This window comes from Hemicordylus capensis, chromosome 7 (assembly GCF_027244095.1).
Source record: "Hemicordylus capensis ecotype Gifberg chromosome 7, rHemCap1.1.pri, whole genome shotgun sequence".
NCBI classification, from domain to species: domain Eukaryota; kingdom Metazoa; phylum Chordata; class Lepidosauria; order Squamata; family Cordylidae; genus Hemicordylus; species Hemicordylus capensis.
The window spans coordinates 31,905,829-31,930,786 of record NC_069663.1 but is presented as its reverse complement, the minus strand read 5'-3'; the positions used below and the strand labels follow the sequence as shown (position 1 = coordinate 31,930,786).

Below are 24,958 nucleotides of genomic sequence, written 5' to 3'. Positions count from 1 at the left end.
GGGATTCTGGGAGTTGTAGTCAACAACATCTGGGAATCCCTGTTAGAAGGAACACTGCTTGACAGAGAGAGGGGGCTCTTTTCCCTGCATTCTACTCAGCATTTCACAATGTGATTGGTTGAGACGCATCTGCATTTCTGGGCCACTTTATACAGAAAGGATTACACCCATGGGTCTTGTGGGAAGCAACAGGTACACAGTTCCAGTTTGCCCATGCATCAGTTTTAATGCGTGCATGCATCCTGGGCAGCGGTAACTGGCCACAAGTTCCCACTGCAAATGCATGTGGCAAAAGGTGTGCGTGTGCTGTGCTTGCTTTCCCTCTGTGCCTGTGTACATCCGGGCAGGAAGAACCTTGCGCAGAATGGTCTTGGTATAAAAATGCCTCTTGGTTGCAGGAACTCTATGCCCAGCTGAAAGCCAACGAGGAGGTCTACAGTCAGCTCTTGGCGAAGGGGCGGCTCATGCTACTGAGCCGCGACGACTCTGGGTCTGGATCCAAGACGGAGCAAAGCGTGGCCCTCCTGGAGCAGAAGTGGAGCCTCGTCAGCACCAAGCTGGAAGAGAGAAAGGTAGGGGTCGAGGCTGCACGGGACTGGGATTACGAGCGGGTTTGCATTTGCAGGGCACAAATCAGTGCATTGAGGGATTTCCCACTCTCCTCCACGACAAGCCCATTGCATTCCCTGGCTCACAGATGAGATCGGAGGGGCCTCGGCACACGTCGAGCTCCATTTGCAGAGGAGTTGCTGGAACTTGGGGGGGGGGGGGCGCCTAAAAGTGTGGGTGTGTTTAAAACCAAGAGTGGGGAGAAGGAAGACATTCGAGTCCAGGTTGGTTGAGAGCAGAATTTAAGATATAATCCATCTGAAGTCCTTAATTGAAACCAGGACTCAGCGGAGCCAGTGGTGATATAGAAATGGGGGCGCATGGATTGTCCCCTTTGCTAAACTGGGTTTGCCTTGGTTTGCATTTGGATGGGAGACTACATGTGAGTGCTGTAAGATCTTCCCGTTGGGGGATGTTGCTCAGTGGAAGAGCACCAGCATGCAGAAGGTCCCAGGTTCAATCCTCGGCATCTCCAGCTGATAGAAGGAACTGCTGCCTGAACCCTTGGAGAGCCGTGGCCAGTCAGTGTAGAGCAGGGATTCTCAATGTTGGGTCGCCAGATGTTATTGGACTTCACCTCCCATAATCCCCAGCCCCACTGGCCTTTGGCTGGGGATTATGGGAGTTGAAGCCCAAAAACATCTGGGGACCCAACGTTGAGAATTCCTGGTGTAGACAGTACTAAGCTAGACAGACCAAGGGTCTGACTCAATATACTGCAAAACAAAACAAACAGATCCCAACTATACACACATACCATGTTTAATGTACCATTGTACTAGGCACAACTGACTCTATGCAACAGCTGCAACTCTTATAAAGGTAAAGTGTGCTGTTGATTTGAAGTTGACTCCCGATGCCCACAGAGCCCTGTGGTTTTCCTTGGTAGAATACAGCAGGGGTTGACCATTACCATCTCCCACACAGTATGAGATGATGCCTTTCAGCATCTTCCTATATCACGGGGATTCGAACCGGCAACCTCTGGCTTGCTAATCAAATCATTTCCCCACTGCACCACTAGGTGGTTGTATAAGGGACTAGAAAAGCCAAGTTCACATAGGCTGCCGAAACCATACAGTTATCACCAGGTCCACAACAGTTGACACGGTGACCTCTGTGTTGAATATTACTCTTGGTTAAGTGGACATTACGGAGAGATAAATCCTTCTGAAAGTTGAAGCTTGCCCATTGCCCCACAGGAGGACTTCCCTAAAGCCCCCACCTCCTGTGATTAAGTAGGAGTCTGATGTCAAAGCTTCCAGACAAACTGTGGGGAAAGGTATAGCCTAAAAGGTATCTGTAGAACATAATTTACTAATATAGTTCTTTCACATGACATTTTATACAAATGCCTCAGTGCAGAACCCCTTTATGATGTACATCCTACTACATATGTTGTCATAAAAATACAGTTTTAATTAGCAATAATCGCGCCTCGGATTAACCTCATTGGCTACGATACTGCCAACAATTGCTTACAAACTAGAAACTGCACATGACATAAAAGGAAAGAAAAGGTTGTGCCGTTGAGTCGGTGTCGACTCCTGGCGACCACAGAGCCATGTGGTTTTCTTGGTAGAATCCAGGAGGGGTTGACCATGGCCTCCTCCCACGCAGTATGAGATGATGATGCCTTTCAGCACCTTCCTATATTGCTGCTGCCTGATAGAGGTGTTTCCCATAGTCTGGGGAGCAGACCAGCGGGGATTCAAACCAGCACCTTCTGGCTTGCTAGTCAAGTCATTTCCCTGCTGTGCCATGAAGTGGCTATAACATAACAGGTCAAAATGATGCTGTGTACAGTTGGCAGACTTCTTGTGGACTTGGTAATAATTGTTTGGACTTGACAGCCTATGTGAACTTGGCATTACTAGTCCCTTATGAGAGTGACAGCCGTCGTACAGCATCAGTTGTGCCGAACACAGTTGGTACAGTACATTAAATGTGGGATGTGTGTGGTTGGGATCTGTTTCGTTTTTGTTTCGCAGTTACCTTGAGTATTGATCTCGGTGCACATTGCACGATCTGACTCAGTCCAAGGCAGCTTCCTGTGTTGCTAAGGACGTGGCTTCCAGGCACTGGCCCTGTTGGTTCTGGGCGGGCGCCTTCTGTCGTCTGCGTGCCGCACAGCCTCCCGCACTTGGAAGCAGAGTCGCTTCTTCCTTGGCCTCGGGAGGAGTAAAGCAGGGGAGAAAGAGGCAGCCGGGCTGGGTCGGAACGTGTGAGTTTGATTGTGGCCGCTGGGCCATTCTGCACATCAGCGGCAAAGCAGGGTTGTTGCCAAGTGTCGGTTTGGTAGGTTGCTGCCGAGCATCTTGGCCTGCGTGATGTACCGTATTTTACGGACTATAAGACGCTACGGACTATAAGACGCACCTTAATTTTAATCCAGTTTTTCAGAGTTTTAACATATTAAACTGTTAAAACATATAAGACGCTCCTGAAATTTGGCGGATATTTTTCGAGGAAAAAAGTGAGTCTTATAGTCCATAAAATACGGTATGTGTTTGCTGCCAGTGTGTGTGACCATTTTAGCTCCTCCGGGGTTAATGGGGGAGAGAAGTTGCTTTCTCCAGCTTTTTGATTCAGCTCTCTAAGAATCCCTTTCTCAGGAAGCTCTGCTGGCCGCACAGCAATCCTTCCAGTGGGGGGTGTGTGTGGAAGTTTAACTCAACCATGGCGAGGGAGCAGGATTGATAAGCAAGTCATGTTCGCCGGCTGAACTGAGGTGGTCTCCTTTACACAATGCCAGTCTTTGTCTGAGAAGCCAGAGGCTGTGAGCTCTGGCTAACGCTCCTTTCCCCCTTTCCCTTTCCTTTTCTTTCTGCCTTCTCCCCTGTGCTGAAAATGCAGTCCAAGCTGGAAGAGGCCCTGGGCTTGGCAACCGAGTTCCAGAATTCCTTGCAGGATTTCATCAACTGGCTGACCCTGGCCGAGCAGAGCTTGAACCTTGCCCCGCCCCCCAGCCTCATCCTCCACACTGTGCTCTCCCAGATAGAAGATCACAAGGTAAGAGCTCCCAGCAAGAGTGGCTGCCTGCAGGCGGGCCATTCGTCAGGTAGAGCTGTGCGGTTAACCGCACAGCTCTACCTGATGAATAGCCCGCCTGCAAGCAGCATGACTCTCATTAACACTAGGGCAGGGAGGGTGGGGGAGAGAGGTGCCAACAAAGCTCCAGAAAGGAGAGGCAGCTGCGCCTCCTTTGGAGCCCCCCCCCACCAGACTCATCAGGATGAGCCACTCCTGGTGCCCCCAGGGACCCTTGCCAACGAGTGAGGGGTGTGTGTGTGTGTGTAGGGGAGGTTTCTGAATGGGGCCTTGCGAAACCAGAGGAAGACAGCTCTATCTGAAACGTTAACCATGGCTACACACTGTGGTGGCTCTTCCCTTGTGAGGCTCTAATTCTCTCATTTTCTGAAGGGAAAGTCAGGGCTGTCGTGGCAGCTCTAGGATGTGTTCTGTCTCTCTTGATTGTCCACCCGGAGCAGAAGCATCTCCCCTCACACACCACCGTACACTTGCAAACAATGGCCTGCCTTAGATTTGGAACAGAATCACTTCCAAATATTTTTTATCTTCTTTGTTTTGGCACACTTCTATACTGCCCCATATACAAATCTCCGGGTGGTTTACAATTTATAACACAATAAAAAAATTAATCTGTCTTAATTAAAACAATTTAAAAATAGATAGAAACTCAAAAAACTTTAAAACTCTCCATTAAAAGCTGAGACTCCTAATCTGCAGATGCTTTTAAAATCCTATTATTGCTCCCTTTCTGAGAGTTCGGGAACTGGAGGCTGAGCAAGTGAGTGATTTGCCCAGGAGTCACTCAGTGCCTGAGGTGGGGTTTCATGCCCGGCCTTCCGGCTCTCCAGCTAGCCGCCTGACCGCAGCGACCTTTTGATAGAGACGGCAGAGTTCGGCTCCGCGGTACCTCGGATCAAAATCTTACTCTAGAGAAGTGGCACCTCCCTGCGTTGTGTGGTGCCTAAGAATCCAAGAGGCCCCAAAGATGGGTTTCATGCTCTCTGTTCCTCTCCAGGTATTTGCTAACGAAGTGAATGCACACCGGGACCAGATAATTGGTCTGGATCAGACAGGGAACCAGCTGAAATTCCTTAGTCAGAAGCAGGATGTGGTCCTGATCAAGAACCTCCTGGTCAGCGTACAATCCCGCTGGGAGAAGGTCGTCCAGCGCTCAGTTGAAAGGGGACGGGCTCTGGATGATGCCCGGAAACGGGCCAAACAGGTGAGATGCTTCTCCCCCCACCCTGGGACAGTAGATGATCCTTCGTTCGGGGTCACAAAAACGAACATGTCCGGTTCAAGTCTGGTTTGGACTCAAACCGAACTGGGCAAACTAGTTTTGTGCACACCTCTTGATGAAGAGGGTGGATTTTGGAAAACAATGTCTTAGATTCTAAGTATGTTTTTGGTTGTTTCCTTTTAAATCTTTGTAGTTCCATGAAGCTTGGAAGAAGCTGATTGACTGGTTGGAAGATGCAGAAAATCACCTAGACTCCGAGCTGGAAATTTCAAATGATCCTGACAAGATCAAACTGCAGCTCTCCAAGCACAAGGTTGGAGTTCAGCAACCATGTCATAAGGCTCCTTTGCGACCATTTAGAGGAGGGGTGGGCCACCAGTGGCCAGCTTGAAGTAGCCCCCTTGGGACCTAGTTGCTGGGACGTAGGTGCTTGTGAAATCACTGGTGGGAACATGAAAAATTTATATTTGACAAAAGCTGTGTGTCGCTTGTGTAAGCACTTGTAGTTGCTTGTTCCATCTTCAGCTTACAATAGATTCTGTTTGTTTTGTTTTGCTGGCAAAAATCCATTAGGAGTTTCAAAAAACCCTGGGTGGCAAACAGCCTGTTTACGACACCACCATCCGGACGGGAAGAGCCCTGAAAGAGAAAGCCCAGTTCCCAGAGGACACCCAGAGCCTGGACCATCTCCTTGGGGAAGTCCGTGACAAATGGGACACTGTCTGTGGCAAATCTGTGGAAAGGTGAGTGCCCCCAAGGCATCATCCTTTGCCCCAGGGCTCTGGAACCTGCTCCCAAATGAAATCGGAACTTCTCCATCTCTGCCTGTTTCTAAGTGACTCTTGAAAACTAGCCTATTTTATCAGGCTTTTAGTTTATCATGTGTTAAAAGTTGTATTGATGGTTATCTTTGTTTTATGTGATTTAAGTTATGCTTTCATTTGTAAACCACCCAGAGATTTTACATAGGGCGTTATATAAATGCGATGGGCCACATTTTGCAACAGAAACTGAGGTATTGGTGGCTTCTAAAGAGGGATATTGAAGCCAGACCAAGCCCCGTCTCTGCCTAGGGTTTGGGAGAGTTTGAGTGCTGGTTGCCCATTCAGCTAGGACAATTAGTTGAATGCCTGCTCAACTCACCATGGAGGATTTTGGGTATCTTGGAACACGCTCACAGGAGCCCAGGCTGTGACCCCTTCATCTTTTATTACTCCATAAACCAGGCCCAGAGCAATTCTCTGGGTAGATTTAGACATTGTCCAGAACCATAGTTGCTTTTGTTGAACAAGTTTGGATGTCTGGACCCTGCATCATTCAACAAAGCATGGCTGATTTCAGACAGTCAAACAAGGAGCCCCAGGGTTGGAAGCTGGCTGGCTGGCTGGCCTGACCATGGTCTCGCCATGGCGGCTGAACCCGCAATTGCAGCTTGATCTTGATTTGTTTCAGTAGCTCCGCCCTCGCATAAAGAGAGGCAAACGTAGATCATGGGAGGAAAGGCTGAGTGGTGGGAAGTGAACAAATCATGCCATGATGAATCAATCCAAGATTTGGTGATTGCCTCTGGTGGCAATCCAAGTGGGTTAAATAAATCTCGATTAAAATAAATTGGGGTTCCATGTGATGCCTGAAGCTGCACTGTGTCGAGCGAGGAGGTGGCTGGCCTTGGGAATCTGACACCCTCCCTCCCACCCCCTGTTGAGTTTTGGTTCTTTTGCTTTTGCAGGCAGCACAAACTCGAAGAGGCCCTTTTGTTCTCCGGCCAGTTCATGGATGCCCTGCAGGCTCTGGTTGACTGGCTGTACAAGGTGGAGCCGCAGCTGGCCGAAGACCTCCCTGTCCATGGGGACTTGGATCTGGTCATGAACTTGATGGATGCCCACAAGGTAACTGCTGGAGGCACCTGGGGCCAGAAGGCCTCTCGCCAGTCGTTTGGTCCCTGTGCTTGCCTGCCAGCCTCACTGTGTTGAGTGGGAACTTCCTGGGGAATACGCTTCGGACTGTGCTGCCCCAGATCACTAAGCCAGGAGCTCAAGGGACCCCTGTGAAGACCTGCGTGCATCCTCGCCTTTCTCCCTCCTCCTCCTCCTCACTAGGTTTTCCAGAAGGAACTTGGCAAGCGGACCGGCACCGTCCAGGTCCTCAAGCGTTCTGGCCGGGAGCTGATTGAGAACAGCCGCGATGATACAACGTGGGTGAAGGTGCAGCTTCAGGAGCTGAGCAACCGGTGGGACACCGTCTGCAAGATGTCTGTCTTGAAGCAAACCCGGCTGGAGCAGGCCTTGAAGCAGGTAGGAGGGAGGTGGGGGCTGTCTGCAGATGGCAAACCTGCAGGAGCCTGCTTGCTGGGAGAGACTCCTGCTGGAAACCTCAGAGAGCCACTGCCAGTCAGAGTAGACACTCCTGAGCTAGCTGGACCAAGGGTCTGTCTCAGTAGAAGGCTGCTTCTTATGTCAGAAGCAGTAGCCGCAGCTAGTGCAGATTGAGGGGGGGAATTACTTCCAAGACATGCACACCTTGGCTCATCCACTTTGAAACAGAGAGCCACCAGGTTTTGAAATGCGCACAAGGGGACGCTTTTTCATGCAGCTCATCAATGGCCTGTGGAACTCCTTGCCCTAGGATGTACTGATGGCCACTAAGATTAGATAAATTCATAGACTGGATTACTGCAATGCGCTGTATGTGGGGCTGCCCTTGTATGGAGTCCGGAAACTACAGTTGGTCCAGAATGCGGCAGCCAGGCTGGTCTCTGGGTCATCTCGGAGAGACCACGTCACTCCTTTGCTGATAGAGCTACACTGGCTGCTGATATGTTTCCGGGCAAAATACAAGGTGTTGGTTATAACCTATAAGGCCCTAAACAGCTTGGGCCCTGGGTGTTTAAGAGAACATCTTCTTCATCATGAACCCCACCGCCCACTGAGATCATCAGGAGAGGTCCATCTGCAGTTGTCACCGGCTCATCTTGTGGCTCCTCAGGGACGGGTCTTCTCCGCTGCTGCCCCGAGGCTTTGGAATGTGCTCCCTGCTGAAATAAGAGCCTCCCCATCTCTGACAGCTTTTAAAAAGTCTTTAAAGACTCATCTGTTCACCCAGGCTTTTAATTAATATTGTTTTAATGCTGTTTTAAAATACTGTTTTAAAATTTTTAAATTGTTGTGTGTTAAACTTTTTGTTTTAACTAATGTTTTACTTTCTGTTTTTATGTTGTTGTAAACCTCCCAGAGACGTAAGTTTTGGGCGGTATAAAAGTATGTTAAATAAATTAAATAAATTCATAGAGGTTTGCAGCTCTGGGCTGTGGTTGCCAAATGTGCCGACTCTTTTCGAAGCGATGTCAGCCGACAGCTGCTGCTGGAGCATTCCCACCAGGGGTCGGTGGGTCTTGCTCCTGAGCCCTGCCTGCATCCCTCCCTGAGCCCCAACGCGGCTGGATGTGGCCCATAAGCAGAGTGTTGAGCTCAGTGGCCGTCCACACTGGCCTGGCGGTGAGAGGCAGCTCTTGGAGCTCCTTGCTGCTGCGGGAAGGGTTCATGGGTGCCATTTCTTCCCAGGCGGAGGAGTTCCGGGCAGCTGTTCATGTCCTCCTGGAGTGGCTCTCGGAAGCCGAGCAGACTCTCCGCTTCCGAGGGGCTTTGCCAGACGACGCTGAGGCTCTGCAGTCGCTCATCGATGTGCACAAGGTGGGCAGCTGTCCAGGTGCTGGGACGGGAGGGGAGGCTGGGCAGGCCTTGGCATCGCTCTTGAAGAGCACTGAAGACCGTCTGTGTGTGTGTGTGTGTGTGTGTGTGTGTGTGTGTGTGTGTGTGTGTGTGTTCCTTGCATAGGAGTTCATGAAGAAGGTGGAAGAGAAGAGGCTGGACGTGAACGCGGCCGTGGGGATGGGGGAGGTCATCTTGGCCGTGTGCCACCCCGACTGCATCACCACCATCAAGCACTGGATCACCATCATCCGAGCCCGGTTTGAAGAAGTGAGTCATGCTGCAGGGGAGACCCCATACTCTTCTGAATACTGTAGACCAGGGATGGGGAACCTTGGCACTCCAGTTGTTTTTGAACTTCAACTCCCACCATCCCCAGCCACAATAATTGTGGCTGGGGATGGTGGGAGTTGTAGTTCAAAAACAGCTGGAGTGCCAAGGTTCCCCATCCCTGCTGTAGACCATGGGTTCTCAAACTGGTGTCCCCTCCGATGCTGTTGGACTACAACACCCATTATCCCCAACCAAAGGCTGGGGATGATGGGAGTTGTAGTCATAAAAGCAGCTGGGGACCCACTTTCAAGAACAGGAGAAGAGAGCTGGTCTTGTGGTAGCAAGCATGACTTGTCCCCTTAGCTAAGCAGGGTCCTCCCTGGTCACATTTGAATGGGAGACTTGATGTGTGAGCACTGGAAGAGATTCCCCTCGGGGATTGAGCCGCTCTGGGAAGAGCAGAAGGTTCCAAATTCCCTCCCTGGCAGCATCTGCAAGAGAGGGCTGAGAGAGATTCCTGCCTGCAACCTTGGAGAAGCTGCTGCCAGTCTGTGAAGACACTACTGAGCTAGATAGACCAAGGGTCTGACTCAGTATATGGCAGCTTCCTACATTCCTAACTCCTGCCACAGAATAAAAGACCCACTGGCTGTGAGCCCCTCCCTCAGTTATTCATTGCACTGCTCTAAGGTCATAAATATTCTGGCTGCAAAGAGGGGAAAACCAGCCGCAGAATACTTCAGGGGTTGCAAGCAGAATTTCACGTAACAGGGAATCCCAGACATTGTTGACTACAACTTCCCATAATCCCCAGCCATGGCCATTGCAGTTGGGGATGCTGGGAGTTGTAGTCAGCAACATCCGGGATTCCCTGTTCCAGGGACCACTGGCTGTAAGATGTGTTGGCATTTTGGAACAAGGAGACGGGGTTGGTTCCTCCTCCGCCCCGTCACCTCTCCACTAAGAACGTATCTGTGTCTCTCCAGCCCCAACTGACGCATCCCTTATTTTCACATTTTCTCCCTTAATCCAGACACTTTTTGTGGTCATCACTGCTGTCCTTGCTTAGCACTGGGCAGCTCTTCAGTCTGGGAGCCAGTTGGAAGAGCCTCCCTCCCATTTTCTCAAGTTGATAGGATCCCAGGGTTGGAAAAGCCCAAAAGGATTCAGAGCTGAGGGATAGAGAGCAGGAGATGAACTGGCCCAAGTACAGAAAGAACTCACCCCCCTCCCCCCGCCACACACACACACACACACGGCGACAAAATCCCACACCATTCAGCTTGTCTTCCTCCTCACTGCAGACAGGTGCGCGCATGTGGATCTTTTTGGTGACCACTTTTTGTGCCGCCTTTTCCTCCCCCAGGTCCTCACGTGGGCAAAGCAGCACCAGCAACGGCTGGAGACCGCCCTCTCGGAACTGGTGGCCAACGCTGAGCTGCTGGAAGAGCTCTTGGCATGGATTCAATGGGCCGAGACCACGCTGATCCAGCGGGACCAAGAGCCGATGCCCCAGAATATTGAGCAGGTCAAAGCCCTCATCGTGGAGCACCAGGTAAAGGGGCCCAGGTGGTTCAGCGGTGGCACCCTAACTCTTGTTCCCTTTCAGGGGGTGGGTGGGGGAGATTAAGTTCCTACCCCGTGTCTTTGCAGAGAGGTGCTTTGAGAGGGCTGGGGGGGCGGCGGCTTGAAGGCCCTGCAAGAGAAGACGGGGATTGTGGTCCAGCAGGATCTGGGGAGCCCTGACCCTGTACCACAAAAACTGTGAAGGAGAAGTCACAAAATAAACATCCCTTGTATAGGGCAGGGGTTCTCCAGCTTGGGACCCCAGATGTCGTTGGACTACCATTCCCACAATGAGTCCACTTCACCAGGTTGGAGAATCCCGGGGATTGGGGTTTAGCCTCTCATTCTGAGGATGCTGAACCAAGCAGCAGCTTCTGCCCCAGTTTATAAACATGAGGAGGAGAGCTTGATGGAGAGGAGAGCTGGTCTTGTGGTAGCAAGCATGGCTTGTCCCCTTAGCTAAGCAGGATCCACCCTGGTTGCATATGAATGGGAGACTAGAAGTGTGAGCACTGGAAGATCTTCCTCTCAGGGGTTGGAGCGTTCCAAGTCCCCTCCCTGGCAGCATCTCCAAGACAGGGCTGAGAGAGATTCATGCCTGCAACCTTGGAGAAGCCACTGCCAGTCTGTGCAGACAATACTAAGCTAGATAGACCAATGGTCTGACTCAGTATATGGCAGCTTCCTATGTTCCTTAGACTCCATGAGAGGAGGAGAATGAGCCATGCAGTAGCAAAATACTCCCATGATCTTTGTTGTCCTTTTGCCTTTTCCAGTCCTTCATGGAAGTAATGACCCGAAAGCAGCCAGACGTGGACCGTGTCACCAAGACCTACAAGAGGAAAGCCACTGAACCGGCTCATGGACCTTTCACTGACAAATCCCGAAGCAATAGTAAGTCAGCAGCTTAGCTGGCCTTTGGCAGGGATAGTTCTCGGATGGACTTATTTGCAAAAAAAATTTTTAAAACCCACCAAACAGATGCTGGGGTTTAAAGTCTGTCTTCATCATGCCCCTTGACTTGGCGGCTTGGCCCTATAATCCCAAATTGTCCAGGACTGGTGCCTCCTGTGATTACTCTAGAGCAGGGTTCACAACTTTGACCCTCCAGCTGTATTTGGATTACAACTCCATAGCCACAGTGGTCAGTCAGGCATGATGGGAGTTGTAGTCCAGGCGGGCCAAAGTTGTGCAGCATGCTCTAGAATGAGAATTATGCTCTGGGACATCCGAGTGTTTGTCCCTTTTGCGTAGATGGGACTTTTAGAACAAAGCCTGGGTGGCATCGCTCAGGTATCCCTTGGCTGAGATGAAGACCTGGGATGGGATGGCGCTTGGTCTGTGTTACTTCTGCTGGTCCTCTTCCCAACCTGGAGTCCCAGACGTTGCTGTGCTGGAACTCCCATCATCACCTTTGGCCATTGTGGCTGGGGAAGATGGAAGTTGTAGTCCAGAAGCATCTGGGGACCTTGGGAATCCCGGTTGTAGAACCTCCCGGATTTCCAGTCCCTGATTTGAGAGCAATTCTCCAGGTGAAAAGTGCAGATTTTGCGGTTTCTGTGACTTTATGCAGCAGGGATTCTCTAACTTGGGTTTGCAGATGTTCTTGGACTTCACTTCCCACCATCCCCAACCACTGGGCCAAAGGCCATTGTGGCTGGGGATGATGGGAGCTGTAGTCCAACGATACCTGGGGATCCAAGTTTGAGAGCCCCTGTCCTGTGGGATCCAAGCCCATTTGTGAACTGAGTGTGCACCCAGGAACACCCTGCAGACTTTCCTGGGGTTTCGGATTCCCTCTGCAGAAGGGGGCATTCAGCACTCGGCTGTCGTCATCTTCCCCAGCACTTCCCCCCCCCCCCCCCCGGTTCTGCCTGTCTCTGCTCTTCTTTCTCCTTGGCCTCCATGAGATGTTTCCCCCTCTCTTCCCAGGAAAATCCTTGACCCAGCCCGCTCCACCCCCTATGCCTATCCTCTCCCAGTCAGAAGCGAAGAACCCTCGCATCAACCAGCTGTCGGCCCGCTGGCAGCAGGTGTGGCTCCTGGCCCTGGAGCGGCAGCGGAAGCTCAACGACGCCCTGGATCGGCTGGAAGAGGTAACGGCCCCCAGCCGGCTGGTGCACGCTGCCCTTCCCAGCACAGGAAGCCAGGCAGGGAGCACTGGGCGGCTGCCTCCTGCCAAGGTGCTGGCTTCCAGAGCTCTTCTCAGGCCCTGCCTCTCCAGTGAGAGGCAGATGGCCCCAGCCCGTCTCACGTTTGGCGAGCGGCATCTGCCTGCCTTGGTTTTCTTGGCAATGGGCTTCGCTTCCTTGGCTGGGTGGGTGGGTGGGGGGTAACGGGTGGGGTTGTAGGCGGGTACGGAGGAAGAGGCCTTATACGGAGTCCATCTTGGTCAGTATTGTCTATACTGAAAGACAGCAGCTCTCCCAGGTTTTAGGCAGGAGCCGTACCTAGCCTTGTGTGGAGATGCCCCCAAGCATTGAACCTGGGACCTTCGGCCTGCAAAGGAGATGCTCTTCCACTGAGCTATGGTCCTCCCCGCAAGTGGTTTGCGTCCGCTTCTGGGGGACAGGAAGCAGGTGCATTGTGACCGGAGCTCCTCCAGGAAGGGGAAGGGCATTCTAATCACCATCCTGCCTCGAGTCGGGGCTCCTTTTCAGGGTCTCCAGGCCTTTCACTCCTCTCCTTTCCTGCTTCCTCCTCAGTCTTGGAGGGTGTACTTGGTAGTAGTGTGCATGGTTCGGTCCGGCACACTTGTACAGACCTCCGGACCGGTTCGGCATTCCGGCGGTCCGGATGGGCGGGGGCCTGTTACTTTAAGGGGTTAGTCCTGAAGGCTTAAAAGCAACGAGCGCTAGCGGCGCGCATGTGCGTCTTTGACACTGGCGCGCGCGCCGCATACAACACGTGACGTTTGTGGCGCGCGCTGCGCAGGGCACATGCGCGCCGCTAGCGCTCGTTGCTTTTAAGCCTTCAGGACTAACGACGGGGGCAGGGGCGGCAGAGCTCCCTGCCGCCCCAAGAAGATCTTTAGACGGAACAGCGCCGGAGGGGGAAGAGCGGCGGTGGGGGGGGAAAGTACCCCCCCTTAAAGTAACAGGCCCCCCCGTGCCGGACCGGGGGGCCTCCGGACTTTGCACACCCCTAGTACTTGGGGAGGTGAAGGTAGGCCATTGTGAAGTCCAGGCTGAAGGGAAACCTCATCCCTGGAAGGGGCCCCAGTTGCATGCCCTTGCTCTTCCCGAAAGAGCAATTCATATTAGTTCCACAAGTCGCCTGGCCTGTGACTTCTGTGGGATGTCAAGGAGAAGGGCAAGGTTTGCATCTTTTGACCCAGCCTGATCCTTCGAGTCGGGGGGTGGAGGGCTTGTTGTGTCCAGCCTTCTCAGATCTGCGTCCCCAGCAAAACCCAACGTTTCGACCAAGAGAATGTCTTAGAACAGAGATGCATTTGTTTCAAACAATCCTCTCTAGATGAGACTGAAACAGCTGCTGTTTTGTTGTGTTTGTGTGTGTCCTTCCCAGTTGAAAGAGTTTGCAAACTTTGACTTTGATGTCTGGCGAAAGAAGTACATGCGCTGGATGAACCACAAGAAGTCGCGTGTCATGGACTTTTTCCGGCGGATTGACAAAGACCAGGATGGGAAAATTACCCGACAGGAGTTCATTGATGGGATCCTGGCATCTAGTAAGGCTGTCCCCGACCCTCTGTCTTGTTGCTTGTCATTGCACGTTCCTGGGTTTGATCTCCATCTAGTTCTGAAACGATGACATTTTATTTTATTCCAGACAAAATGGTGGTTGTTAAAAATGGATTTTAATGGCTAGTGAAAGGAAGTACCACTTTGCCTAATGTTTTAGCCAGCAGGCCTAGGAATGTGCACGAGCCAGCGCGCACATGGCCGCCGCTCATGCATGGTGTTGCTGACCACACAAATGGCCGCCACGCATGCGCGGCAGCCTTGTGCATGCCGCTGCTGCACTCAAGCTGTTGGGGACAGGAAGCACTCCTTGTCAGCCCCAGATGACTGGTGGGGTGGCAGAGGAGGGGGTAAGCACCTGTGTTCCTCCTTTTAAAGGAACCAATCCCCATCCCCCGCCAGAGCAGACCAGCTGCCCGAACCGGTTTGGCGCTTCTGTCCTGAGGCATCGAACCGGTTCGGGCACATCCCTAAGCAGGACCTCTGTTGCTGTAGGATGGTGGTGAACTAGCTTTTAAGGCCTTGTAGAGAAATGATCAGGATCAGCACTTTGGCATTTAGTTGCCTTGGCAGCCAGAAGTATTAAAGAAATTTAAAACACAATTTAAAGTTTTGCAACAATATTCTAAAAACAACATTAAAACCATCAAAACAATATCAGTTAAAAGCCTGGGTGAACAGATGCGTCTTTAAAGACTTTTTAAAAGTGGTCAGAGATGGGGAGGCTCTTATGACCTCCAACTGCCAGCTGCTGGCCTTTCACGGGAGATGGCCTCTCCCACTGAGCCCGGCTTGCTAGGCTTTTCAGGTGCATTTTCCAGGCCACTGTGGGAAGATGGACCCCTGAGCCAGATGATACTTTAGTCTGACGTCTCCAGGCAGGTCTTGCATTGGGGACTCCTCAGAGATACTGGTGTGCATCTGTCCTCTCCTCTCTCTTTCAGAGTTCCCCACTACAAAGCTAGAGATGACTGCGGTAGCCGACATCTTTGACCGGGATGGGGATGGCTACATCGACTATTACGAGTTTGTAGCGGCTCTGCACCCTAACAAAGATGCTTACCGGCCAACCACGGATGCCGACAAAATTGAGGATGAGGTAAGATGTGGGCAAGGTTTGGGGATCCAGAGCGGGTGGCAGTGCGGGCAGGCCAGGCTCCTCTGGGTTCTGCACAGCACTTGGGCTGCCTCTGACGGTGTGGGCAGTGGTGGCGAGGCAGGCTTTGGTTCGCTCAGGGCCGCATTGTCGCTAACTGGGATTAAAGAGAGGGGTCATGAGTCCTGTGGGAAGAATAAACAGGAGGCAGTTCCAGGGATATAAAGCCAGCATTTGCGGTGTGTGGAACATAGGAAGCTGCCCTATACTGAGCCAGACCACTGGTCCATCTAGCTCAGTATTGTCTACACAGACTGGCAGTGACTTCTCCAAGGTTGCAGGCAGGAATCTCTCCCAGCCCTATCCTGGAGATGCCGCCAGGGAGGGAACTTGGAACCTTCTGCTCTTCCCAGAGCGGCTCCACCCCCTGAAAGGAATCTCTTACAGTGCTCACACATCAAGTTTCCCATTCAAATGCAACCAAGCCAGACGCTTAGCTAAGGGGACAAGTCATGCTTGCTACCACAAGATCAGCTCTCCTCTCAAATGAGGTGCAGTTGCCTCTGGTTCCGGCAGCTCCACTTGCACCCCTCGTGCTTGCTACCACAAGATGGTGCACGCAGGTTTAGTGCAGGGAAATGGCATGTGGGGGGACACCTTCTCTGCCCCACCACTGCTCTGATCATATCAGGACAGCCCCCACCAACTGCGTTAATATAAAAACAAAAAAGCTGGTGGATCCAGTTAGTGGTCTGATTTGTATGCTGATCCTCACGGATTAACCCAGCTCCCACAGAATTTCATCTCCGTCTTTCTCTTTCTGTTCGCCCCAGGTGACCAGGCAGGTGGCTCAGTGCAAATGTGCAAAGAGATTCCAGGTGGAGCAGATTGGAGAGAACAAATATCGGGTAAGGGGCAGGGCCCTTGCTTTGTGTGTACAGGGTGGGTGGCATCCTTGTGGGTAGATTCTGGCAGAGAGTCCCCTCTCCCTGCTGACGCCACTCTCTGCCAGGCTCTCCTCTTCCTGCCTTCCCCCAGGGAGTTCTGTGCAAGCTGTGCTCTGTTTTTATAAAGAAAGTGGCCGGGGGGAGGGGATGGTCTGATGAAGACGAGGCCTGTTGGTACATGCTGTACAGCAAGGGTCCCCAACCTTGAGGTGGTGTTGGACTACAACTCCCATCATCCCTAGCCACAGTGGCCAAGGACTCAACAACGTCTGGGCTCCCAAGGTCAGATTAAAAGGAGGCACCATTTTCCTTAAGAAAAAGGAGGCCCTTGCTGGATCAGAACTAGGGCCCATCTGATGCATTCGACTGGCCCCAGCATGAAACCAGTGGCCTTCCCTTGTTTGTCCTGGGGTGCTGCTGCTGACCATGGAGGCTTCATTTAGCTGTTGTGACTCATCCCGGTTGAGAGACCACTTTCTCCAAGTATTTGCCCGACATTTTTTTTAAGCCCTCATTTAGTGGGCGCCTCCACATCCTCTGGCCGTGAATTCCACAGATTAATGATGGGCTGCATGAAGAAGAATATTCTCTTGCCTTTTTAAAAATTGCACAGCCCTGTGTGTTCCTCACAGGCTTAAGCAGCTGCCTTCTGAACGTGTTCCTAGGAATATTTGATCGAGGGATGTGATCTGTGGTGCTTGGTTTTCTTGTGTTGGGGTCCCCTCTCCTCTTGGTAAGAGCAACAGCTGTTTGCTGTCTGAGAGGGGCACCCCCGTCTCCTTCAGCATTGCCCAGGACACCGGGGGGGGGGCGTGCCTCTGGGGAGAGGCAGCAAGGCATCTGGCCCTGGTCTCTGCACAAGAGCCACAGGTACAGCAGCTGGTGCTGATGCCCCACCCTGTCTGAGGGCTTCTTCAGCGTGTGCCAAGTAGCATTGCCTGCTTTTGCGTGTTTTGTGTGTTCAGCCTGAAATGTGAGGTTTAGTACGTTGCTACAACAAACAAACACAGGTCATTGGTGCTTGTGGTTAACAAGATGTTTTCTGTTGTTGATTGCACTGTTAACGCTCTACAATGTTTTCTCTCCCCTTCTCATCTCCCTGCCCCCTTTTCTCGTGTGCCCCCCCCCACCCGCTCCTTTGTAGTTCTTCCTCGGCAACCAGGTACGGTGTGCCTTGCAATGCGCTCTCTACGCTTCTTTTGTCGATTGTTTTAAAACCGCATGTTGCTGTGTGTTGACGAACCGCTCCCTTTGCTGCTGTGGGTGGTCGTGCTCATCTGATCGTTGTGATAAGAGCATGGATGTATTAACTCAGCCAGGATTCTGGTATACAGTGATACGCGGAGTGCAGTACAAATACTGAAAGCAAACGAGCAGCTTTGGGGGTGGACACCATGCAGGCTTGTGTGTGTGTGTGCATGCGCGGGCGGGCGCGCAGGCGCTCACACACACAGAGAGCATTTTTATGCGGACTTCAGGCCATTTTTAGAATTTTGAAATCCTGGTTTGTAAAAGATGGTTACGTTAAACTACTTTTTGTGTAACTAAACTTGTTAACCTGGCAGCAGTGAAGGCTCCGAAAGCATCTAAGGAAAAGTGATACTCCCAGTTCCAGAGCTCAGTAACCTGCTTCCAGTGCCCGAAGTCTTGAAAAACATAAAATAGTGACAGAATGAATGAAAATATGCTTTTCAACAAAAAGCTCACGAAGTGGTGGGCCACTGTGTGAAACAGGATGCTGGACTAGATGGGCCTTGGGCCTGATCCAGCAGGGCTGTTCTTATTCAGAGAATCTGAAAAAGAATCCCAAGGGAGACAAACCCACAGCGTCTGGAAGGACACCATGCTGGGGCTGAACAGGAATCTGTTGTGCTGCCCCTGCTAAAGAGGAGAAACCTCCCCACTGCTTCAGAAGTGCTTCCTTGCCCAGGTAGCAGGAGGAACGTGGGCAGAGTTGTAATCACAACCGAGTCCCACACATTTGACGTTCTCAATCATTGGGAGCCAGAGCCACTACAGTTGACCACTGTTTTATGATTCCTGAGTCCAGCCTTTGAGAGGGTTGGATAATGAATTTTTGACACCTTGTGGCGGAGTGTCCAGGGCCCATGATGCTGGCTACTGCTGCTGGTCGGAATAAACACTCCAAACCCAACCAACTGGCATGCAACCTCTGACCTTTCATAGGAAGCTGCCATATACTGAGTCAGACCATAAGTCTGAGAGCCAGCATGGTGTAGTGGTTAGAGTGCTGGACTAGGACCGGGGAGACCCGAGTTCAAATCCCCATTCAGCCATGATACTAGCTGGGTGACTCTGGGCCAGTCACTTCTCTCTCAGCCTAACCTACTTCACAGGGTTGTTGTGAAAGAGAAACTCAAGTATGTAGTACTCTGGGCTCCTTGGAGGAAGAGCGGGATATAAATGTAATAATAATAATAAGTCCATCTAGCTCAGTATTGTCTTCACAGACTGGCAGCGGCTTCTCCAAGGTTGCAGGCAGGAATCCCTTCAGCCCTATCTTGGAGATGCTGCCAGGGATGGAACTTGAAACCTTCTGCTCTTCCCAGAGCAGCTCCATCCCCAGAGGGGAATCTCTTCCAGTGCTCACACTTCTAGTCTCCCTTTCATATGCAACCAGGGTGGACCCTGCTTAGCTAAGTGGACAGGTCATGCTTGCTGTACTCTCCATTCATATCGCATCACAGACTCAGTAAATTGATTATCCCTGCCACTGCACCCTCAGAGCTGCTACTTCTACTATCATGCTGGAAAATTTCACCAAAGCCATCACAAGGCTCACTAAATACACACAGAACAGGTGTGTTTCTCATGCAACAATCTGCAGGTCAGCCTTCCCTACATAGCTACAGAGCTGAACACCTTCAGGAACTTTGTTCTCATAATGCACAACCTCTGATCTGTCCCCGGAGGAGTGACGTTCTGTGTTGCTTCCAAAAGAGTTAAGCTTTCCGTGTGTATCCTGTATACCAGTATCTGGATGGCTTCCCATTAATTTTCATCGCTTTTGGAATGCAAGGGCTGAATCCATTGGGATAACTTCCCTCCATAATTATCACTAAACCTTCAAGCCATCTCTAGAGAGCTTATGTAATAATTCAAGGCTGCAAGAAGAGAATGGAAAAATAGCTCCTCATCTCCTCTTATGTCACTTTGAGCCAAATTTTAACTGCAAAGGAAGGGAATCCCAACAACATGTGGATGAAAGCCATTTAAACTATAAATACCTCCTGCCCCCACGTTGATCCTAATGGTGGGAAACCATTACGTTGCTAGATGTGATTTTTTTAGACCTAGTTTTCACTTTGATCAACTCATAACTGAGAGCTTTTTTAAAAAAACAAACTGCTCTTTCATCTCTCAGATGGTAGAAAAGAGCAAGGCAAGTCTCTTGCTTGTCCAGAAATCAGATGGTGACGTGTCAAAGATCCCCGCAGTTGTACAGCTCCCTTCTGCAACTTGGTGATTCTGTCCAGGTTCCCTTCTGTACTGTTGTACCTCACAGGACAAGAGGGGGTGGTGAGGATTCCCCAAACAGAACTGCAACACACTCTTGGCACACCACGCATGACGATATCGACAATATCTTGATACTGCTGGCAGCAACAAAGATCTCCCATGCTGCTTGGTGGGGCTGGGCACACCTGGGCACCAGCGATCACTGCAATTAACGAGTCTGCCTGAGACGTGGGTTCTTCAGGATTGGGTGTCTCTGGCGGCCGCAATTACCTCTACTGCTTGGGAGTGTGGGGAGCAAGACCCCAGGAATGTTTGGGGTCTTCAGACGCGGTGAAGGGTTTCGCTGTCCTTCATGATGGGTCTGTAATGATAGGATGCCTGCACTCATCTTCATTTGATTTCTGAGGAGCCCCTCTTCAGGGTGGCCTGCATCAGGACCGGCGTGCCATTGAACTGGAGGTGCTTCCAAAACAGAAAAAAACAGACTAAGCCCTTCAAGACTCGAGTTCTGAGTTTATTTTATCTTCGGAACCATTTTAATTGTATAATTGGCCCAAAGTCAAACAGGCTGGCCCTTGAGCGAGCATAAACACTTGCACAGCAGGAGCGGCTGGTCCTAACAAGCCGAAGTTGGGGGGGCGGGGGGCAGCATCAAAGGAGGCAGCAGTGCCTCTCCTTCTGGAGCACCACTTGCTCCTCGTTCCTGCCCCAGGGTTAATGAGAGCTGTGCTGCCTGCAGGCTGGCCATTCGTCAGATAGAACTGCACGGCTTAGCATGCAGCTCTACCTGATGAGTGGCCAGCCTGCAGGCAGCACGGGGCAGGAGAGAGAGGAGCAAGTGGAGTTCCGGGAAGCAGAGGCAGCCGTGCCTCCTTGGGCATGCGTGCAAACCCGCCCCCCCCCATTAGGACAAGCCACTCCTGTTGCAAAGAACTTCTGTTGGGCGTGCAATGACTTTTAATGTCGTCTTGATTTTAACTTATTTTTAATAGTGCATTGTTGAAAAGAACCCGCTCCACTTAAAAACCAAATGTGCAGAGCAGCTAATAGAACAGGAGAGTTCCCGTTTTGCCGGTCCTGATGCAGCCTCCTTTGGAGAAGAGCTCATGGGCCTTTCCCCCTCCAAGTGCTGCTGTGTGCGCCCGCGTGTGTCTTCTTCCACTAAGCCTGCTTTCCTCTACAGTTTGGCGATTCTCAGCAGCTGCGGCTGGTCCGGATCCTGCGCAGCACAGTCATGGTCCGCGTTGGTGGAGGGTGGATGGCGCTGGATGAGTTTCTAGTGAAGAACGACCCTTGCAGAGGTACGCCGTGCGGGACTCTGGGCTGGTGTGTTTGAACTCTGAGTCAGCCTCCCTTGGTGTGAGATTCTTGGACAGGATCTCTGATACCAGCCACTACCAGAACTGGCTTGACCCCGGGGGCAGCAAGGTGAAGCATCGGCCCTTCAGGATGGGTGGGAGGGAAGCAGGGCCGGGCCGGGAGTGCAGCGTCCCCGCTGGAGAGTTCTCTTGCACAAGCTCCTTCGACATAAACGGGAGCACCACTACAGTTCTTTTGTGCAGCTCCTGTTTCGATGGTTTATGCCGGGGAGTGTGCCCTGTGTTCATTAGCTGAAGCGGGCCACTCTGTACATTTTCTGCCCAAACTGGTTCTGGTCCGGACAGGAAATGCACCCCCCTGAATTCTAGAAGGAGTCGGTAGACGTACCGGTGAGTTTAAAAGGTCATCGCAGGTTGGAGGGGCTTTGCTGTGTGGAGAGCAGAGAAGAGCAGGGAAGGGGAATCGCTTGGAGCCCAGGCGCTTTGCCTCTCTGTCCGCTGAACTCTCTTCCAGTCCCCCGGGTTTCCACTTAGGTACCCCCAAATGGCTCCTCTGCATGCCCGTGTGGAGGGATCCCGCCCCCTCCCTCCTCTTTGATCCGCACTGCTGATTGTGATCCTGCGCTGTCTTTCCTTTGTATCTGTGTACTTTCTCTGTTCTAGTTCATCACCCCGGAAGTAAAATAAAACGCTCTGATTCCAGCTCTTCGATTGCCAGTCAGTCTCCGATAGGTTGGCGGTTTTTCTTAGCTTGCGTCCCACACCCCGCCGCCCCCTCTGCTGCCTCTCACGCCCCTCCTGTCGGGAATGGCTTTGCTGCTCTAACTTGGCTTGATCTTCCCTGTGGCCCAGAATGTCCCTTCCCTCGACAGAACTCCTGCAAAGGAAAGCCCCTTTGACTTGGCTGCCTCCGTTAGAGCGCCCACAATTGGGAGTGTGGCCTGCATTGCCATAAGCTGCCCTAGACCAGCTTCCCTGCAGATGTTTCCCTCTTCCCATTGGATCCTTATTGTCGGCTTTCTAATTATTATTATTATTATTATTATTATTATTATTATTATTATTATTATATACAAAACAAAGTAGATCATCATTTAGAAGTACTGCAGAGAAAAGAAAGTAATTACATCCGTCGTTAACCAGCCCACGGAACCCACTGCATTTCAGACCAAACCAATTTGCATCTGTAGTCGGTCCCTATGTCCTGTAAAAATCTTTTCCCAAAAGCAACCAATAGGTTCCAGTCCTTCCCAAACATTTGAATTGCATTTCACCTTCCCTTGTGGGTGTCTGCGGCTGCTGTGGCCTTCTTCAGCCTGTGCCAAACTTTTGGGAGTCATTTTCTCTCACGAAGTCATGACACTTTGGGATTTATTTATTTGTCTTCACGTGGAGATTTTCCATGCGTCCGTTTGCAGTACAAATGCCAGTGACGTTGGAGTCCTGAGAGGGAACAGTCCAGCCTGCAGCCTGTCTGACCCCTTGGGGGAAATGGATGGGCCCCCCTGCCTTTCCCCTTGGAATCGCTCTCTGATCCGCAGCTGTCAAAGTCCCGTGTGCCTGTGGCTGTCAGACCTCTAGGAGTTCTCGTGGTTGCAACCCTCGGGTTCTCCGCCGCCTCCTGGCACTGCCGGTGACAGCCTTCCTGGTGCTGCTTTTGAGCCTTTTTGCTAGACTTTGCTCTGCCCTGAGGTGGTTCTGGCCGGCACGACACCAAGCTGCAGCTGCTTGTCTAGGGATGGGGTGGGGGGAGCAATCTTAGGTTGCACTTTTTGCCCCGCAAGGCTTTCTGCATGGTTGTGCTTCCTTAACCAGCCGCTCCTTGCTGTGTGCATCTGTCTGGTTTTCCAGCATAGCAGGCTAGCCCAATCATTTTGCTCACCAGTGGATGGAGTAGTTCTGAGGGAGGACACTGAAGCCCCCCGTTTCCTCGTCACGCATTTCCCATCTGCATCCACGCACCCTGGCCGGTTTGTTTCCTTCCAGTTCCTTGGGAAACAGAGGGCCAAGTGTGAAAAGTTGACCTGAGAGCCTTGGGTTCTTCTCTCCATAGGACACCTCACAACAGAAACCGAACTAAATTTGCTTTGCTGGCCCAAAAGTGGTTGAGCCCAATTCTGCTTCCAGTACGCTGGATTTCTGCCTTCTTTGGCTGGCTCCCTCCGGTGCTAAACTGGGAGAGTGTCAAGGGTCCCTGGGAGACAATTCCCCTTGCAAGCCCTGTGCAGTGGGCTGTGCAGAAGGCAAAGAAAGAGGCCGTGAGGGAGGCGTTGGCAAGAGCTTTGCCTGCTCTGTGTGTGCACGCTTCAAGGTTGTATGCCTGAGTCCTTTTTGAACTGTGGCTGTGTCCTGTGTCAGGCAGAAATGCCACTGCAGATATTTTGGGAAAGGGGGCTGGTGCATGGGGCCGATTCAGGAAATATTTGTGGTGGGGCCTGGGTATGGATTGCAGAAAGCCCGGGATGTGCTCAGGCCTACAGCTCAGGTTTCTCTTTAAAAGACTTGGGTGATGTCATGAAGACCAAGATGGTCTTCCTGTGTGGTACAAGAGGGTTAGAGTGGAGGACTAGACATGGGTTCGAATCCTCACTCTGCCATGAAGCTCCCGTGGTGACCTTGGGCCAGTGACTGTCTCTCAGCCTAACCTACCTCCCAGGGTTGTTGTGAGGATGGCATGGAAGGGAAGAGCTGTGTGTGCTCCCCTGAGCTCACTGGAGGAAGGGTGAGATAGAAATGGAAAGAATCCGGATGAGATCGGTGGGAACTGGGAAGATAGGGCTGTCGGCTTCCCGTGTACCCCAAGCAAGTCTGCACAGGGAGTCAGAAGTGTGTGGCTTTGTCTGGCTCAGACATGAACTGAAGCTTCAGTTGAAGTGTTGTTTTGGCTTTCCGTCCCCCCTCTCCCCCCCGCCTTACAGCACGAGGAAGAACGAACCTCGAACTTCGAGAGAAATTCATTCTCCCAGAGGGAGCTTCTCAGGGAATGGCCCCGTTCCGGTCCAGAGGTCGCCGCTCGAAGCCCTCGTCTCGGGCAGCCTCCCCGACACGGTCCAGTTCCAGTGCCAGCCAGAGCAATCACAGCTGCACTTCGATGCCATCCTCCCCAGCCACGCCTGCGAGTGGAAACAAGGTTAATCTTCGGCGCCATTGGCTTTACTTGGGACTGCATTCCTAATTCCCCCCGCACACATGCGCACACACACCCCCAAATGAAAAAATAAAACCCGCTTGCTCCTGCCTCCCGACACCTCCGATAGCTGTGCAGTAGGGACCACAGTGCTCTGTGGGGCGTGCCCTGGGAAGTGTGTGGCTCTTCTCTGGGAAGGCGGCTGCTTTCTGCCAGCCCTGAGTCCCCCCGGCCTTTTGCAGGAGGCAGCTCACTTTTGCAGGGTGCTGCAGCTGATTCCATGTGCTGAGAGGACAGCAGAAGAATGCGGGCTAGCAACTCGCTTGTGTGCATGCGCACACACACACACACAGATCCAAAGGAGGCACAGCTGCCTCTCCCTACCGGAGCTCTGTTTGCTCCCCTCTCTCCCACCCCAAATGTTGCCTGCAGGCTGGCCGTTCATCGGGTAGAGCTGCACAGTTAACCACACAGCTCTGCCTGACAAATGGCCAGCCTGCAGGCAGCGCAGCTCCCCTTAACACTGGGGCAGGGCAGAGCACGATGGGGGAGAGAGGAGCAAACGGAGCTCAGCTCAGGAAAGAGAGGCAGCTGGGCCTCCTTTGGCACCCCCCCACCCCAGTTCACTAGGATACGCCACTCCTCCTCCAGAAACATGGCGTGCCAGCAGCTCTGTCTCCAAACCGGCACCCATGTGGATGGTTCTCAAGGTAGGTCCTTGGGATACGGTTTGGGCCTCTGCTGCAGGTGTGTGTACTGTCCAAAAGGTGCACAGAAGATCCTGTTCCCACAAGGGTGGACCCTGCACTGTTAAGACCCATTGAAGTCACTCCAGCACAGTCCTTTCCACCTGGATTAGC

The 24,958-nt window shown here is 52.0% G+C and overlaps 1 protein-coding gene across 30 annotated transcripts in view; it reads left to right on the top strand.

Annotated features, from left to right (window-relative positions):
• Window positions 1-24,958, top strand: part of MACF1 (microtubule actin crosslinking factor 1) — a 362,956-nt gene that overhangs the window by 331,829 nt on the left and 6,169 nt on the right. For 16 of the 30 annotated variants that reach the window (XM_053268004.1, XM_053267990.1, XM_053267987.1 and 13 more), the window contains 19 exons: window positions 399-572; window positions 3,466-3,621; window positions 4,658-4,864; window positions 5,076-5,195; window positions 5,456-5,625; window positions 6,612-6,771; window positions 6,982-7,176; window positions 8,443-8,571; window positions 8,716-8,859; window positions 10,229-10,417; window positions 11,205-11,322; window positions 12,361-12,524; window positions 13,954-14,116; window positions 15,074-15,228; window positions 16,059-16,133; window positions 17,317-17,334; window positions 20,836-20,953; window positions 21,635-21,703; window positions 23,890-24,101. In XM_053268004.1, coding sequence (XP_053123979.1) covers window positions 399-572; window positions 3,466-3,621; window positions 4,658-4,864; window positions 5,076-5,195; window positions 5,456-5,625; window positions 6,612-6,771; window positions 6,982-7,176; window positions 8,443-8,571; window positions 8,716-8,859; window positions 10,229-10,417; window positions 11,205-11,322; window positions 12,361-12,524; window positions 13,954-14,116; window positions 15,074-15,228; window positions 16,059-16,133; window positions 17,317-17,334; window positions 20,836-20,953; window positions 21,635-21,703; window positions 23,890-24,101 — 2,736 coding nt within the window. The remainder of the gene's footprint in view (window positions 1-398; window positions 573-3,465; window positions 3,622-4,657; window positions 4,865-5,075; window positions 5,196-5,455; window positions 5,626-6,611; window positions 6,772-6,981; window positions 7,177-8,442; window positions 8,572-8,715; window positions 8,860-10,228; window positions 10,418-11,204; window positions 11,323-12,360; window positions 12,525-13,953; window positions 14,117-15,073; window positions 15,229-16,058; window positions 16,134-17,316; window positions 17,335-20,835; window positions 20,954-21,634; window positions 21,704-23,889; window positions 24,102-24,958) is intronic. The other 14 variants (XM_053268005.1, XM_053268003.1, XM_053267997.1 and 11 more) reach the window with 4 other exon arrangements.